The sequence below is a fragment of the Bidens hawaiensis genome, unplaced genomic scaffold (assembly GCF_021521415.1).
Source record: "Bidens hawaiensis isolate Kalapana, Puna unplaced genomic scaffold, B.hawaiensis_p1.1 tig00021656_1, whole genome shotgun sequence".
NCBI classification, from domain to species: Eukaryota; Viridiplantae; Streptophyta; class Magnoliopsida; order Asterales; family Asteraceae; genus Bidens; species Bidens hawaiensis.
Window position 1 is genome coordinate 45,849 of NW_027493363.1, and position 16,330 is coordinate 62,178.

Here is a 16,330-nt window from a genome sequence, read left to right on the forward strand (position 1 = left end):
TAAACAAGCACAAGTTAACCTATAATTAAAGATTATTGTTTTAATGATTGGTTTTAAGTCTTGATTACAAGTTAGCATAATTAATAAGTAAGTTATTATATATAATATATTACCGGAAAACAGGGCAGAACAGGGAGGAAGACGGAGGCAGAGAGGGAGGCGGCAGAGAGAGCAAGGAGGAGGACAGGAGAGATTAAGTGTTTTGTGTGTGTAGTGTTAGGAAAATAATACTATTATTTATAGAGAAACCCTAGGGAACACAATCCCTAGAAAAAGGGGAAAAGATCTCAAAAAGCAAAAGATTCCAAAAGCAAAAGATATGGAAAGATATGGCAGCTGCAGAGGCAAGATAATGCTGACAGGGAACAGTAAAAAGGCATGGGCGGTTCAGAAAAAGGTACTGGTCAAGCATGGAAAAAGCAGATCTCAAAAGATTATGTCAGTCACTTTATCTGCCAACCAATGGGGTTGGTGCGCATGCTGCGCCGAAAGTAACTTTTCAGACATAAAGCAGATTAGGTCAACAGCTCAAAAGATAAGACAACTCAAAAGCAACGGCTAGATTCAACAGAAGAAAACTCAAAGGGTTTAGCGTGAGAAGGCTAAGGCGCGAAGGCAGACACAGAAGGTCAAGAGAGCGCGAGCGCGAAGGCAGACAGAAAACAACCTTAACGCGTCGCGGGAAGAACTACCGTCCTTCGCGCGCTGCGAGAAGAATTACAATTCTTAGCGCGCTGCGAGAAGAGTTCGTCTCGCGTATCGCTGAAACAGGTGGTCTTCACGCAGGATTCCTTGTAAGGGGTCTGGCGCGTGGAGCTGCGCAGACAACCTTAGGCGGGAAGGAACAAAGGACAAGCAAAGAGTTAGAAGAAAAAGAGGGAAACAAGGCTTAAGGGCGGGACGGCGACAAGAGGGAAAAGAAGGCGGAAAGAGAGAAGGAGAGGGACGGGACGGCGGAAAGAAAGAGAGAGAAAGAGGCGGGAAGGAAAATATATATTATTATTATTAAAAGTAAAATATAAGTATAAATAAATATTAAATCATAAAAGAAAGAGATCGGGCCAGAGAAACGGGTACCTGGGTCGGGTCGGATCGGGGCAGATGTCACACAACGGTCGACCGATTCTTTTTTTTTATTTAATATGGCATTGTGTTTTTTTGAATGTTAATGATGTATACTTTTGTTATGATAGTGATATTGCATTTTATTTATTTAAGCGAATGACCGACCCGACCCATCCGGGCCAGATAACTTTGGCGCGGGAAAAGAATTGAGCACCAAATTTCCCGAACCCATAGGAAAAAAATTCTGGCTCCGCAACTGTGGAGGACCAACACGTAGATATGAAGCCTGACATAATGGATCCATGGCCGACCGATTAAGTGTATACGTGTCTAGATATGGTTGGTTCAATCTATTTGATCTAACAATTTAGAAAATAATCATTTTGGGTATTTTTGTTTTGAAAGGATTAGTCACGGGAATATTATTGGTAAAAATGATCATTTGGGTCATTACCCCTTTAAAATAATGGTGTGTATTTAATTATACGATATGAGGGGTGCCATGATAACTTTAGTAATATACACTTTTAAAAGATTGCTTATTTAGCAATATTAATAAAATAATTAAATCATTGCTAGTGATATAGTGGTAGAAGGCTTGAGTTCTCTAATGAAGACTCAAGTTCGATCCCTACCAGTGCCCCTTTTGATGGATTATGGCAATGAAGGATTTGAGCTAAGCCTTTCGTCGTTGCCAGTTCGAATTTTGAGCCCACCCGCAGGGCCTTCTCCGAAAATCGCTTAAAATTTTAGGGCCTACGGGGCCCTAAAATCGTGTTTTAATTATGTGAAAGACAATTTTACCAATATGGTTGTCTTTTAAAAGCCCAATATGGACCAAAACAAAAAAAAAAGTTAAAGATAAACAAATTATTAAAATGACTCATATACAACACAAATAATTTTTTTCCGTGGAAAAAAAAGAACACCAATATTGTGGGAATTGAACTCATAAGAAAAAAAAAGGAACACCATTTACGGGAACTGAATCCATGACCTTTAATTCCATAGTTTAACACTTTTTTCATTTAACCGATAACTCTATTTCTAAACTTTCATTGTGACACAAAATTATATATAAAATATAATCTTATTCTTTTTCATTTAACCGATAACTCTATTTCTAGACTGGCCGCCATGGGCGCCTTGGAGGGGGGAAGATGGGCGTCGAAGGAGGATGAACACTATAGGGGGGGCGCTGTGTGTAACACCCCGACCAAAGGCGGATTATACATCGGGGCGCCACATATTGTTTCATTACTCGTGACACTATTGGGTGTCAATATTTAATAAATACATTCATTCGCGCACGCGCAAAGTAGACATAAGATAACATAAATCATCATAAATCAATATATTATAAATCATAATAATCGAACAGCAATAACTTGTCTTGATACATTTTAATCTAGGTCCAAAATAAAGAAAACTTCCTACGTGTCCACAAGCTCCAAAACAGCTACTGCAAACCTGAACATGTGTTAAAATAAACGTCAAACACTTGCGTGTTGGTGAGAAATCAAGTTTAATACAATACATAGATAACAATAAATCTGCGCGCAACACGTGTATGTCTGGTGTTTAACAAGGGTGCAATCAGATTGTGATCAAGCCTAGATAGATCATAGCTCATAGTTCATAGTTCAATCCGTGCTCCCAATTGAGCACAAAAACGAGAAAACATCTGTGCAAGTGTAAACAAAGAAAACCGTAAACGATAGGTCTCCCGTGTTCATCTAATGGATCCATGAAAACTGCGGAATAGGCCGAACAAAGCGGTTAATGATACACACATACAAATAAACAGCCAAGTAAACGTCCTCAACACATGGGATACTGCGCGACTAAAGCTCATAAACAAGTTTAAGACTCTAAGTTTGTATGAACACATGAACATCCCAAAACATTAAAAGCAAAAAGGGATTAGGTACGAGATTACTCACTTGATAAACGATGCGGTGTAAGATAAAGCAAGAACCAACTTTAAACAAGCACAAGTTAACCTATAAATAAGATTATTGTTTTAATGATTTGTTTTAAGTCTTGATTATAAGTTTGCATAAGTAAATTATTATATATATTACCGAAAAAGCAGGGCAGAACAGAGAGGAAGACGGAGGCAGAGAGGAGGACGGCAGAGAGAGCAACGAGCAAGAGAGAATAGGAGAGATTAAGTGTTTTGTGTGTGTAGTGTTAGGAAAAATAATACTATTATTTATAGAGAAACCCTAGGGAACACAATCCCTAGAAAAAGGGGAAAAGATCTCAAAAAGCAAAAGATTCCAAAAGCAAAAGATATCAAAAGATATTGCAGCAGGGAAAAAGAGAAAAAGCTGACAGGGAACAGTAAAAAGGCATGGGCAGTTCAGAAAAAGGTACTGGTCAAGCATGGAAAAAGCAGATCTCAAAAGATAATGTCAGTCACTTTTTCTGCCAACCAATGGGGTTGGTGCGCATGCTGCGCCGAAAGTAACTTTTCAGACATAAAGCAGATTAGGTCAACAGCTCAAAAGATAAGACAACACAAAAGCAAACGGCTAGATTAAATAGAAGAAAACTCAAAGGGTTTAGCGCGAGAAGGCTCGAGCGCGAAGGCAGACACAGAAGGTCAAGAGAGCGCGAGCGCGAAGGCAGACAGAACCAACCTTAACGCGTCGCGGAAAGAACTTCATTTCTAAGCGCGCCGCGGGAAGAATCACATTTCTTAGCGCGCCGCGGGAGGAACTAAAATTTCTAGCGCGCCGCGGGAAGAACTATAATTCTTCGCGCGTCGAGGGATGAACTACGATTCTTAGCGCGCTGCGAGAAGAACTACAAATCCTTAGCGCGTCGCGGGAAGAACTACCGTTCTTAGCGCGCTGCGAGAAGAATTACAATTCTTAGCGCGCTGCGAGAAGAGTTCGTCTCGCGTATCGCTGTAACAGATGGTCTTCACGCAGGATTCCTTGTAAGGGGTCTGGCGCGTGGAGCTGCGCAGACAACCTTAGGCGGGAAGGAACAAAGGACAAGCAAAGAGTTAGAAGAAAAAGAGGGAAACAAGGCGGAAAGAGAGAAGAAGAGGGACGGGACGGCGGAAAGAAAGAGAGAGAAAGAGGCGGGAAGGAAAATATATATTATTATTAAAAGTAAAATATAAGTATAAATATTAAATCATAAAAGAAAGAGATCGGATCGGAGAAACGGGTACCTGGGTCGGGTCGGATCGGGGCAGATGTCACAGTCTCCCCTACTTTAAGAAATTTCGTCCCGAAATTTATCTCGAAGTAGGTTGCGCAGAGAACAGGTGCGGGTACTTGATCTTCATTTGATCTTCCCTTTCCCATGTAAACTCGGCTCCACGCTTGGACTCCCAGCGAACTTTCACGATAGGGATACGACTGCGCTTGGTTTGCTTTACCTCGCGATCCATAATCTCAACAGGCTTCTCAACGAAATGCATAGTTTCATCAACTTGAACTTCATCAAGTGGAATGTGAAGGTTCTCGTCAGCTAAACACTTCTTGAGATTGGATACATGGAACGTTGGATGCACATTACTGAGCGCGGGCGGCAGGTCAAGTCTGTAGGCAACTTTTCCCACACGCGCGAGAATCTTGAATGGCCCAACATATCGAGGAGCAAGCTTACCTTTCTTCCCAAAGCGGACAACACCCTTCCAGGGCGACACTTTGAGGAGAACAAGATCACCAACTTGAAATTCGAGAGGCTTCCGCCTACGATCTGCGTAACTCTTCTGTCGGCTCCTGGCAGTCAGCAGATGATCACGGATCTTGGCGATTTTATCGGTTGTCTCTTGAACAAGTTCGGGTCCTGTGATTTGAGCTTCTCCCACTTCGTTCCAACAAATCGGGGAGCGGCACTTACGACCGTAAAGTGCTTCAAATGGGGCCATACCGATACTGGAATGATAGCTGTTGTTATAAGAGAACTCAATCAAAGGCAGGTGTGAATCCCAATTACCTCCAAAATCAAGAACACAAGATCGGAGCATATCCTCAAGAGTTTGAATAGTTCGCTCAGACTGACCGTCAGTCTGAGGATGATATGCCGTACTCATGTCCAAGCGAGTTCCTAGCGCAGATTGGAGAGATTTCCAAAAGCGAGATATAAAACGGCCATCGCGATCGGATATGATGCTCAAAGGAGTACCATGGCGGCAGACAATTTCCTTGACATAAAGCTGCGCGAGTTGCTCAACACGGTAGTTTTCACGAATGGGCAGAAAGTGAGCAGACTTAGTCAATCGATCCACTATTACCCAAATGCTATCATGTTTGCTTGTTGTCAAAGGTAACTTGGTAATGAAGTCCATCGCTACACATTCCCATTTCCACGTAGGAATTTCTGGTTGTTCGAGCAAACCAGATGGGCGTTGGTGTTCAGCTTTTACTTTAGAACAAGTCAGGCATCTAGCTACGAACACAGCAATATCCTTCTTCATACCGGGCCACCAATAAGTAATGCGCAAATCCTTGTACATTTTATCGGCGCCAGGATGAACGGAATATCGAGATTTGTGCGCTTCACTCAGGATATCAGCGCGAAGATTCTCATCAAAGGGAATCCAGATGCGATTAAGATAACAGAGAATTCCACTCAGATTAGGGACAAAGTGCGCTTCCGCGCCACACGCTAACTCGGCGCGAAGGTTACCATTACTGATGGATGCGCGCTGCGCTTCACGAATACGCGATTCAAGGTTGCTTTGGATCGGCGCAAAGTGAAGATGCGTGCGCGGCAAGATACAGTTAAGCTGGCAGGGTTTTCGGCTGAGCGCATCAGCTACCACATTAGCCTTACCAGGATGATACCGGATCTCACAATCGTAATCGCTGATGAGTTCGTTCCATCGGCGTTGCCTCATGTTGAGTTCCTTCTGATCAAAGATATGCTGAAGGCTTTTATGGTCGGTGTAGAGGATGCACTTAGTACCATAAAGGTAGTGTCTCCAGATCTTCAAGGCAAAAACAACTGCACCAAGTTCGAGGTCGTGAGTTGTATAATTCTTTTCATGAACCTTAAGTTGCCTTGATGCGTAAGCGATAACCTTGCCTCGTTGCATAAGAACACAACCGAGACCTTGGTTGGAGGCATCGCAGTACATGACAAAATCATCATTACCCTCAGGTAGCGCAAGAACAGGAGCTTCACACAACAATCGCTTGAGCGATTGAAAGGCTTCTTCTTGCTTCGAGCCCCAAATATACGGTTTACCTTTGTGCGTTAGAGCTGTTAAAGGCAAAGCGATCTTCGAGAAGTTCGAAATGAAACGCCGGTAATAACCAGCTAAGCCCAGAAAGGAACGGATCTCAGAAGGAGAGGATGGCGTAATCCAGTTCTTGATTGCTTCAATTTTGGATGGGTCGACATGAATACCCATCTTGTTAACAACATGACCAAGAAACTGTACTTCATCAGACCAGAATTCACACTTGGAAAGCTTAGCATAGAGTTGCTCAGCTCTAAGCTTTTGCAATACCAATCGGAGATGTTGCTCATGCTCGGCCTTGGTCTTAGAATACACCAGAACATCATCGATAAACACGATCACGAATTTATCCAGGAAGGGCCTACACACCCGATTCATTAGATCCATGAAAACGGCAGGTGCGTTGGTTAGACCGAAGGACATGACCAAGAATTCAAAATGGCCATAACGAGTTCGAAAAGCAGTCTTCGGAACATCTTCATCGCGGATGCGCAACTGGTGATAACCAGAGCGGAGATCAATCTTCGAGAAACAAGAGGCACCTTGGAGTTGATCAAAGAGGTCGTCAATACGGGGTAAGGGATACCGGTTTTTAATGGTGAGTTTGTTCAACTCGCGGTAATCAATACACATGCGAAACGATCCATCTTTCTTTTTAACGAACAACACCGGAGCACCCCAGGGCGAAGAGCTAGGGCGAATGAATCCTTTAGCAGTCAACTCTTGAAGTTGGCTTGCCAATTCTTGCATCTCAGCGGGCGCAAGACGGTAAGGAGATTTAGCTACGGGGGAAGCACCAGGGACAAGATCAATACGGAACTCGACTTCACGAGCGGGAGGGATACCAGGAAGATCATCAGGAAAAACTTCAGGGAAATCACGCACAACAGGGATATCGCGAAGCTTCTTTTCTTCAGCAGGTTTAACCACATGGGCTAAGAATGCAATACACCTTTTCCTCATGAGTCTTTGGGCTTCGGCGCAGGACATAAGCTTAAGACCACTGGAGGGTTTTTCGCCGTAGATGTGAAGATCACCATTTTCTCGAGGAATGCGAATCAACTTCTTGGCGCAAATAACTTCGGCGCGATTATGCGAAAGCCAATCCATACCAATGATAACATCAAAACTTCCAAGAGGCATGGGGATGAGGTCGATTAGAAAATCGTTTTCGTTAAGGTTAAGCGTGCAATTTTTAATCACAGAGTTAATTAAAACAGTTTCACCGTTAGCCAATTCAACTGAAAAATCTTCTTTTAAATCGCTGCGCGGTCGCGCAAGCTTCTGCTCGAAGGCGCGAGAGATAAAACTTCGATCGGCGCCAGTATCAAAAAGTACAGAAGCATAAAATCCGTTAAGCAAAAATGTACCATTAACTACGTCATTATTTGCTTGCGCTTGGTGCGCGGTTATGTTAAAAGCTCGTCCACGCGTCACTTGGTTCGAAATCTGGTTCACCGGATTCGCTTGTGTGATTTGCACTTGTAGTCTCGGGCACGCGTTCCGGAAATGACTGGGATCACCGCAGTTAAAGCACGATCTGGGTCGTGGGTTTTGGTAGGTTGGTTGTGGGTTCTGCGGGTAGACTGGTGGTGTTGGCGCAATTGGGTTGGCGAGAGGGACTCTACAGTATTCGGCAGAGTGACCAACGCGGCCACATCGGTTACATTGTCGACACGGGGTTTGGGTTGGGTGGTGAAGTCTACAGGTTGGGCAAAAGGGTTGATTTCCTGTGTAAGGTTTCTTAGGTGGTGGGGCAGGGAGTGCGGGATTGGTTAAGGCATAGTTGTGGACTACAGGAGGTGTTGGGTAGGTTGACAGTGGGTTAGGCGCGTAAACTGGAGGTTGGTAGATGGGTTGCTGGACAATGGGCGGGTTGGTAAGCGCATAGGCCTTGCGCCTGCGCTTGAGGTTGTTACGGTTTGAGGGTTCAGGTTTGGTTTCTGTTGGTTCAGGGGCAGTCTTGGTGGGTTTGGTCTTTTCTGTTCCCCGCAGAAACAGGGTTCCTGCTCTGACATGGTTGTCGCTGAGCACAGCGGCCAACTCGATGGCGTCAGAGAGGGTTACTGGGTTTCTGGCCCATACAGAATCTTGAATTTCCATGGGGAGACCCCCAAGGAATTTCTCTATGGCTCGGCGGGAAGGGGTAACAAGGTGAGGGACAAGCAGGCTTAGTTCATGGAAGCGCGTCGCGTACTCGCGCGCTTCACCGTTGTACTGCTTAAGATTCCAAAATTCTTCCTCCAGGCGCTTAACTTCGTTGGGAGGGCAGAATTCTCGCGTCAGAATTTCTTTGAATTCCTCCCAGGGCATGCTAGAAGCAGCTTCTGCGCCACGCGCATGAGCTACTCCATTCCACCATGTAAGCGCTCTAGATTCCAGGACACTGGAAGCATATAGGGTTCGTCTGTCTGAGGGGCATTGGGTGTGGAGGAAAGTGTTTTCTATTTTCTCAAGCCACTGGAGCATCACGGTGGCTCCTTCAAGACCTGTGAACTTTGGAGGGTTACCCGCGTTAAAGGATTTAATGTTGTAACCAGAGGTGTTGGTATTGTTTTGGCTCAAAGCTTGGGCTATTGCGGCGGCCATTTCCTGGGAACGTTGCAGCGAACGTCTGCGCGCGGCTTCTTTCTTCTTGAGATGGCGACGAGATAGCGGAGGCATTCTATAAAAGTTTTAATTTTAGTTAATATCTTGATTTTAGCGCAAAGTTTTAATCTTATAAAGCTTGGTTTCGCGGAGTCAGTTACTGTCCAAAGTTAAAGTAAAATAAATGACCCTAAATGCAGACTTAATAAAGGTAACAAATTCGAATCAAGAATCGACAATTCATGTATCACCATGACTTTCCGAATTCCCAATTTAAAATATACGGGCAAACGAGTATTGGAGATTGACGATTCATGTATCACCATGACTTTTCAATCTTCAATATAAAATATACAAGAAAATGAGTATTGGAGGTTGACAATTCATGTATCACCATGACTTTTCAAGTCTCCAACCTCAGAACATAATCGTAAATGGAAATTGAAAATCAACTATTCATGTATCACCATGACTTTTCGGATTTTCAAATCCAACAAACGAATATGTAAGAAAAATCAATAAAAATCGAAATTCAACAAAAATCGAAATATCGCGAAATAAATCATAAAATCATATACTGCGCAAGCGCGAGCATATTCATAAATAACGAGTAATTAACAATAAGCGCGCAAACATGAGATTTCTCTCATGCGCGAGAAGGGACTCTTAGGTATTCTAGGCCGTTACGTCTAACCACCTATCCTAAAGTCAACGAGCTCTGATACCAATCTGTAACACCCCGACCAAAGGCGGATTATACATCGGGGCGCCACATATTGTTTCATTACTCGTGACACTATTGGGTGTCAATATTTAATAAATACATTCATTCGCGCACGCGCAAAGTAGACATAAGATAACATAAATCATCATAAATCAATATATTATAAATCATAATAATCGAACAGCAATAACTTGTCTTGATACATTTTAATCTAGGTCCAAAATAAAGAAAACTTCCTACGTGTCCACAAGCTCCAAAACAGCTACTGCAAACCTGAACATGTGTTAAAATAAACGTCAAACACTTGCGTGTTGGTGAGAAATCAAGTTTAATACAATACATAGATAACAATAAATCTGCGCGCAATACGTGTATGTCTGGTGTTTAACAAGGGTGCAATCAGATTGTGATCAAGCCTAGATAGATCATAGCTCATAGTTCATAGTTCAATCCGTGCTCCCAATTGAGCACAAAAACGAGAAAACATCTGTGCAAGTGTAAACAAAGAAAACCGTAAACGATAGGTCTCCCGTGTTCATCTAATGGATCCATGAAAACTGCGGAATAGGCCGAACAAAGCGGTTAATGATACACACATACAAATAAACAGCCAAGTAAACGTCCTCAACACATGGGATACTGCGCGACTAAAGCTCATAAACAAGTTTAAGACTCTAAGTTTGTATGAACACATGAACATCCCAAAACATTAAAAGCAAAAAGGGATTAGGTACGAGATTACTCACTTGATAAACGATGCGGTGTAAGATAAAGCAAGAACCAACTTTAAACAAGCACAAGTTAACCTATAAATAAGATTATTGTTTTAATGATTTGTTTTAAGTCATGATTATAAGTTTGCATAAGTAAATTATTATATATATTACCGAAAAAGCAGGGCAGAACAGAGAGGAAGATGGAGGCAGAGAGGAGGACGGCAGAGAGAGCAAGGAGCAAGAGAGAATAGGAGAGATTAAGTGTTTTGTGTGTGTAGTGTTAGGAAAAATAATACTATTATTTATAGAGAAACCCTAGGGAACACAATCCCTAGAAAAAGGGGAAAAGATCTCAAAAAGCAAAAGATTCCAAAAGCAAAAGATATCAAAAGATATTGCAGCAGGGAAAAAGAGAAAAAGCTGACAGGGAACAGTAAAAAGGCATGGGCAGTTCAGAAAAAGGTACTGGTCAAGCATGGAAAAAGCAGATCTCAAAAGATAATGTCAGTCACTTTTTCTGCCAACCAATGGGGTTGGTGCGCATGCTGCGCCGAAAGTAACTTTTCAGACATAAAGCAGATTAGGTCAACAGCTCAAAAGATAAGACAACACAAAAGCAAACGGCTAGATTAAACAGAAGAAAACTCAAAGGGTTTAGCGCGAGAAGGCTCGAGCGCGAAGGCAGACACAGAAGGTCAAGAGAGCGCGAGCGCGAAGGCAGACAGAACCAACCTTAGCGCGTCGCGGAAAGAACTTCATTTCTAAGCGCGCCGCGGGAAGAATCACATTTCTTAGCGCGCCGCGGGAGGAACTAAAATTTCTAGCGCGCCGCGGGAAGAACTATAATTCTTCGCGCGTCGAGGGATGAACTACGATTCTTAGCGCGCTGCGAGAAGAACTACAAATCCTTAGCGCGTCGCGGGAAGAACTACCGTTCTTAGCGCGCTGCGAGAAGAATTACAATTCTTAGCGCGCTGCGAGAAGAGTTCGTCTCGCGTATCGCTGTAACAGATGGTCTTCACGCAGGATTCCTTGTAAGGGGTCTGGCGCGTGGAGCTGCGCAGACAACCTTAGGCGGGAAGGAACAAAGGACAAGCAAAGAGTTAGAAGAAAAAGAGGGAAACAAGGCGGAAAGAGAGAAGAAGAGGGACGGGACGGCGGAAAGAAAGAGAGAGAAAGAGGCGGGAAGGAAAATATATATTATTATTAAAAGTAAAATATAAGTATAAATATTAAATCATAAAAGAAAGAGATCGGATCGGAGAAACGGGTACCTGGGTCGGGTCGGATCGGGGCAGATGTCACACTGTGGAGGCGGGGCGTGGAGGGGGAAAGGTGGTTGTGACCACCGGCGCCCTCAAGGGTTCTCTCTCTCCTCTCTCACATACACATATAGATATATACGCATATATATAGGCTATGTCTAAAATAAAAACTCAAGTGACTTATGAAAACCCATAGAAACTCAATTAATGGTCCAAATTGATCCACATAAATGATCCACATAAAAGGGTAGTCATGTCTTTTTAGCATTGTACATTTTCAAACTTTCCCATACTTCATGTGAGTTGACCTCAATCACAAATTCTACGAGGTTTCCTTAGGGATGGCAAAAATCCCCGAATCCGACGGGGAAACCCGAAAACCGGCTTATTTCGGGTCGGGTCGGGTTTTGTTTTTTCGGTTTCGGGTCGGGTTTCGGAGATTGTTTCGGGGATTGTTTCGGGTTCGGGTTCGGGTTTGGGTTCAGGTACCCCCGCTCCGACCCGCCCCGATATAATATATAATATATAAATATAAATATAAATAATATATATATATATATATATATATATATATTAAAAACCTACATCTAGACATCCAGACTCCGCCAGTCCGCCCCCGATTCATATCTGCTTCGCCGCCCCTGCTGCTGTTACTCCAGACTCCGGCAATCCAGACTCCGGCAATCTAGCCCCTGCTGCTGTTACTCTTCCGCCACCATCACCATCCACTCAATCGCCGTCTGCACCACCGGACCACCCTCCTCCTCCTCCTCGTTTTGATCCCAGCCGAAGTATGTAATCTCACTCTTTAATCACACACACACACCATTCTTTTCTTCCCCACTATTACTACTCATGGCCTTTTTTCTTTTTCCATTAAATTAACTGTTCCTCTATGTTTTCTCCTTTTTTAGGGTTTTTCATTTGAAATTGACCTAATTTTGTTGTTGTTGCATATCGTATGATACACCGTTCTCTATGCGATTGATGATTGACATGATAATTGATTTGGGGAATCTAATTTGTTTTAGGGGTTTCCTCTTTCCATGATAATTGATGAGTGATTTGTTAATCAGTCTTTGGACTGTGATTATGATTGTTCTGTTTATTAATGTTTGGACTCTGAGTGTTTGAGTTATTGTACCGTGAAGTTGTCCTTGGTGTAAAATATGAATCAAACTCCATAAGAACAATAGTTTGTTGCGTAAACCATCATAAAGACCCTCGGGATTTAAGAAACAGTTGTATTATACAAACCATAGACTTCATAAGCATATTACTAAGGTTTTGGTCAAAATTACCCAGAATAGTCAATTTGAAAAATAGAATGGCTTCGGTTTGAACAGGAGTTGGGCTATGAAAATTCGTTTGTAGTGGGTTGATGTAATTGATATTACACAATGATTTAATTGGTTTATTTCAAACTTCTTCTTTGTAGGTTTTTACAACTATATGGCATCACAAGGTGATAAATTTGCTTCAGACACTTGTACTCCTACTCCCGTTGCTTCAAACACTCCTACTTATTCTACTCCTCAAGGAAGCAGTGAAGGGGTACATGATTCTAATGAACCACCACCAACTAACTTTACTACCCACGATGAGTCTAACCTTGATGATACTTTTGAAGATGGTCAAAATGTCGGTGGTAAAAGGAAAAGATCTGCCGTGTGGAACCATTTTAAATTAATGAAAGTGAACGGTGAAGATAAGGCGGAATGTAACTATTGTAAGAAAAAGCTAGGAGGTTCAAGCAAAAACGGCACATCGCATTTACGAGATCATTTTGAACGTTGTCCAAGACCAACTGTTAAAGATATACGACAAAGCATCTTGATTATGGAGCAAAAGAAAGTTGATGGTAGTTCATCATATCTCTCCAACTACACGTTTAATCCAGACAACTCAAGGAGAGATCTCGCGGAGATGATTATTGTGCACGAGTATCCTCTTACAACGGTGGACCATCATGGTTTTAGAAAGTTTGTTCAAGGTCTTCAACCTTTGTTTAAGGTTCCGAGTCGAAATACCATCAAGAGCGACATTTTAAAAATTTATGAATATGAAAGGGTGAAAACTAAGAAACTATTAGGGAGGATCACAAGTAGAGTGGCAATAACTACTGATATGTGGACAGCTAACCATCAAAGAAAAGGGTTTATGGCCGTCACTGCACACTTTATAGATGACTCTTGGAACTTGCAAAGCCGAATCATGAGGTAAAGCATATATATTGTACAAGTCTAATATAAAGTTAGTTTAAAACTTTAAATGTATTTTACACTTATATTGATGCATAAATTTTATATAGGTTTATTTATGTGCCTGCACCACATACAGCTGATGTTCTTGCAGATACGCTATATGATTGTGTATGTGATTGGAATATTGATAGAAAAGTGTCTACTCTTACCGTTGATAATTGTACCACAAATGATGCAATTATCAACAAGTTACTACAGAAGCTTCCATTGAGATCACTCATGAGGAAAGGAGAGTTGTTTCATATGCGTTGTTGCGCGCACATTCTCAATTTGATTGTTCAAGATGGTTTGTCTGTTATTGAGGATGGGATTGAAAGAATTAGAGATAGTGTTTTATTTTGGTCTGCATCAGGAAAAAGAGAGCAAAAATTTGAGGAAGCAGCCAATCAACTTGAAATGGAATACACAAAGAAACTGATCGTTGATTGCAAGACTCGCTGGAACTCTACTTATTTGATGCTTAGTGTTGCTATACCTTATAGACATGTTTTCACGCGATTAAAGCAAAGAGAGCCCAGGTATACTAGTTTGCCTACGGACCTTGATTGGGACTTAGCAACTGAGATATGTAACAAGCTACAACTATTCTATCGGGTAACTCTTTTGTTTTCTGGTAACAAGTATCCTACTGCTAATGTCTTTTTCCCTTTGATATGTGAGATTCGTTTTTCTATGCGGGAGTGGACTAAGTCTTCTATTGTTGACATTAGTCTAATGGCGTATAAAATGAGTATCAAGTTTGATAAATATTGGTCTGTAATTCATGGGATTATGGGGATGGCTGCGGTTTTAGATCCACGTTACAAGCTAAAATACGTAGAGTTGCTTATGCCTGCCTTATACGGTGAAGAAATGGCAAAGGAAGAGTTTAAATCTCTTGAGGATTTTGTCCGAGCTTTTTTTAAAGAATATGAATCTACCAACTCACGTGATAAAAACTACTATGAAGGTATAATCATATTAATATTTAATGAGTATAAATATAAATTGCTAATATTTGATTTATCTTGATTCACATTAATTTATAGGTGGTGGTTCTAGTTCATCTTTATTCAGTTCGGGGTTGTCAGAGTGTTCTTCTGGTGGATTCCAAAAATTCCTATCTGACATTAAATCCAAAGCTAAGGTGAATGATGACTTGAATGATATGGCGGAGTTAGATAACTACTTGAAAGAAAATCTTTTGCCTGATGAAGTAGAACTGGATTTGTTGCTTTGGTGGAAGACAAATGGAGGTAAGTATCCGACACTTCAAAGGATGGCAAAAGATGTATTGGCAATTCCAGTTTCCACCGTTGCCTCTGAATCTGCGTTCAGTACAAGTGGAAGATTAATAAGTCCTCACCGAAGTCGACTTCACCCAAAAACTTTGGAGGCTTTAATGTGTGCTCAAAGTTGGTTGTTGAATGAGATTCGAGGTAACGCTATATTGAATATTACATTATTACTCATGTTATTTATCTTCATAATCATGAATATATGTTTATGTTATTACTATTAAATATAGAAACTTGTTCGGAAGAGACCGAGGCATATTGCCGCACCATTGAATATGAAATGGATGTGGAAGAGGTAATAATATTTATAAAATTTACTATTTTTGTAACATAGCTTTTATTCTTTTAACTTGGTTGATTTATTGATAAATATTCTTAATGTAGGTAGGTACTAAAGAAAGTGGCACGACGACTTTGGATGATTTGGTATTTAGATTTGGTCGCAAGTTTGTAGTTTGTGTATTTGGCATGATTTTTCGGCCATGTAGACTTGGTTTTATTTCCTTTGTAACACATTGTTTCAGCTTTCATGTGTGTGATGCAGAAGTTTATTTCGATAAATGTTCAGTTATGTGATGAACCAATTTCGGGTCGGGTCGGATCGGTTTCGGGTTTTCGGGTTCGGGGACGGGGCGGGTCGGGGGGGTACAAAAAACCAAACGGGGAATCCCCGAATTAAACCCGACGGGTAATGGGGCGGGTACGGGGATGGTTTTTGGTTTCGGATTCGGGTTCGGGTTAAGCAAAACCCGCCCCAAACCCGCCCCGTTGCCATTCCTAGGTTTCCTACCTATTCAATATTTTTTCAATAAGTACTTTAAAAGAAATTAGATTTTCATTCATTATTTTCTAGTTCTTTTAATTCATATAATATTTTAATAATGGCAAATTTGTCCTTAAAAATATTTTTTCATGTCTTTCAGCATTTAAATTAATACAATAATATAAGATTATAATAATGTCAAAAAAAAGTATTTATATACCCTCTTTATCACAAGTGGTTGGTTATTTTTTATTTCAAAAAATTAAATTATTAATAAATTGCATTCTTAAATGTTTACTTACATTTTTTAAGTTATACGTATTTTAATTATGTAAAATTTTATGTCTCTATTGAAATAATTTTACAATATATTAACATAAATTTAGATACTTTAAATATGTGAAAAAAAAAATTAAACGAGTTTACATATTTACTATCTAGGTTAACATTTTTTTCAA

The 16,330-nt window shown here is 41.3% G+C and overlaps 1 protein-coding gene across 1 annotated transcript; it reads left to right on the top strand.

Annotated features, from left to right (window-relative positions):
• The first annotated feature begins 13,020 nt into the window (after positions 1 to 13,020).
• On the top strand, positions 13,021 to 13,791 carry LOC143563923 (zinc finger BED domain-containing protein RICESLEEPER 3-like). The gene is made up of 2 exons (XM_077051346.1): positions 13,021 to 13,315; positions 13,385 to 13,791. Exons 1-2 carry the CDS (start codon positions 13,021 to 13,023, stop codon positions 13,789 to 13,791), a joined length of 702 nt encoding a protein of 233 aa, XP_076907461.1.
• The last annotated feature ends 2,539 nt before the right edge of the window (positions 13,792 to 16,330 follow it).

Coding starts and splice junctions, on each gene's coding strand:
- LOC143563923 (XM_077051346.1), top strand. CDS start 13,021: ATGGCATCACAAGGTGATAAATTTGCTTCAGACACTTGTACTCCTACT. Junction 13,316..13,384: donor TTGTAAGAAAAAGCTAGGAG/GTTCAAGCAAAA, acceptor CAACTGTTAAAG/ATATACGACAAAGCATCTTG.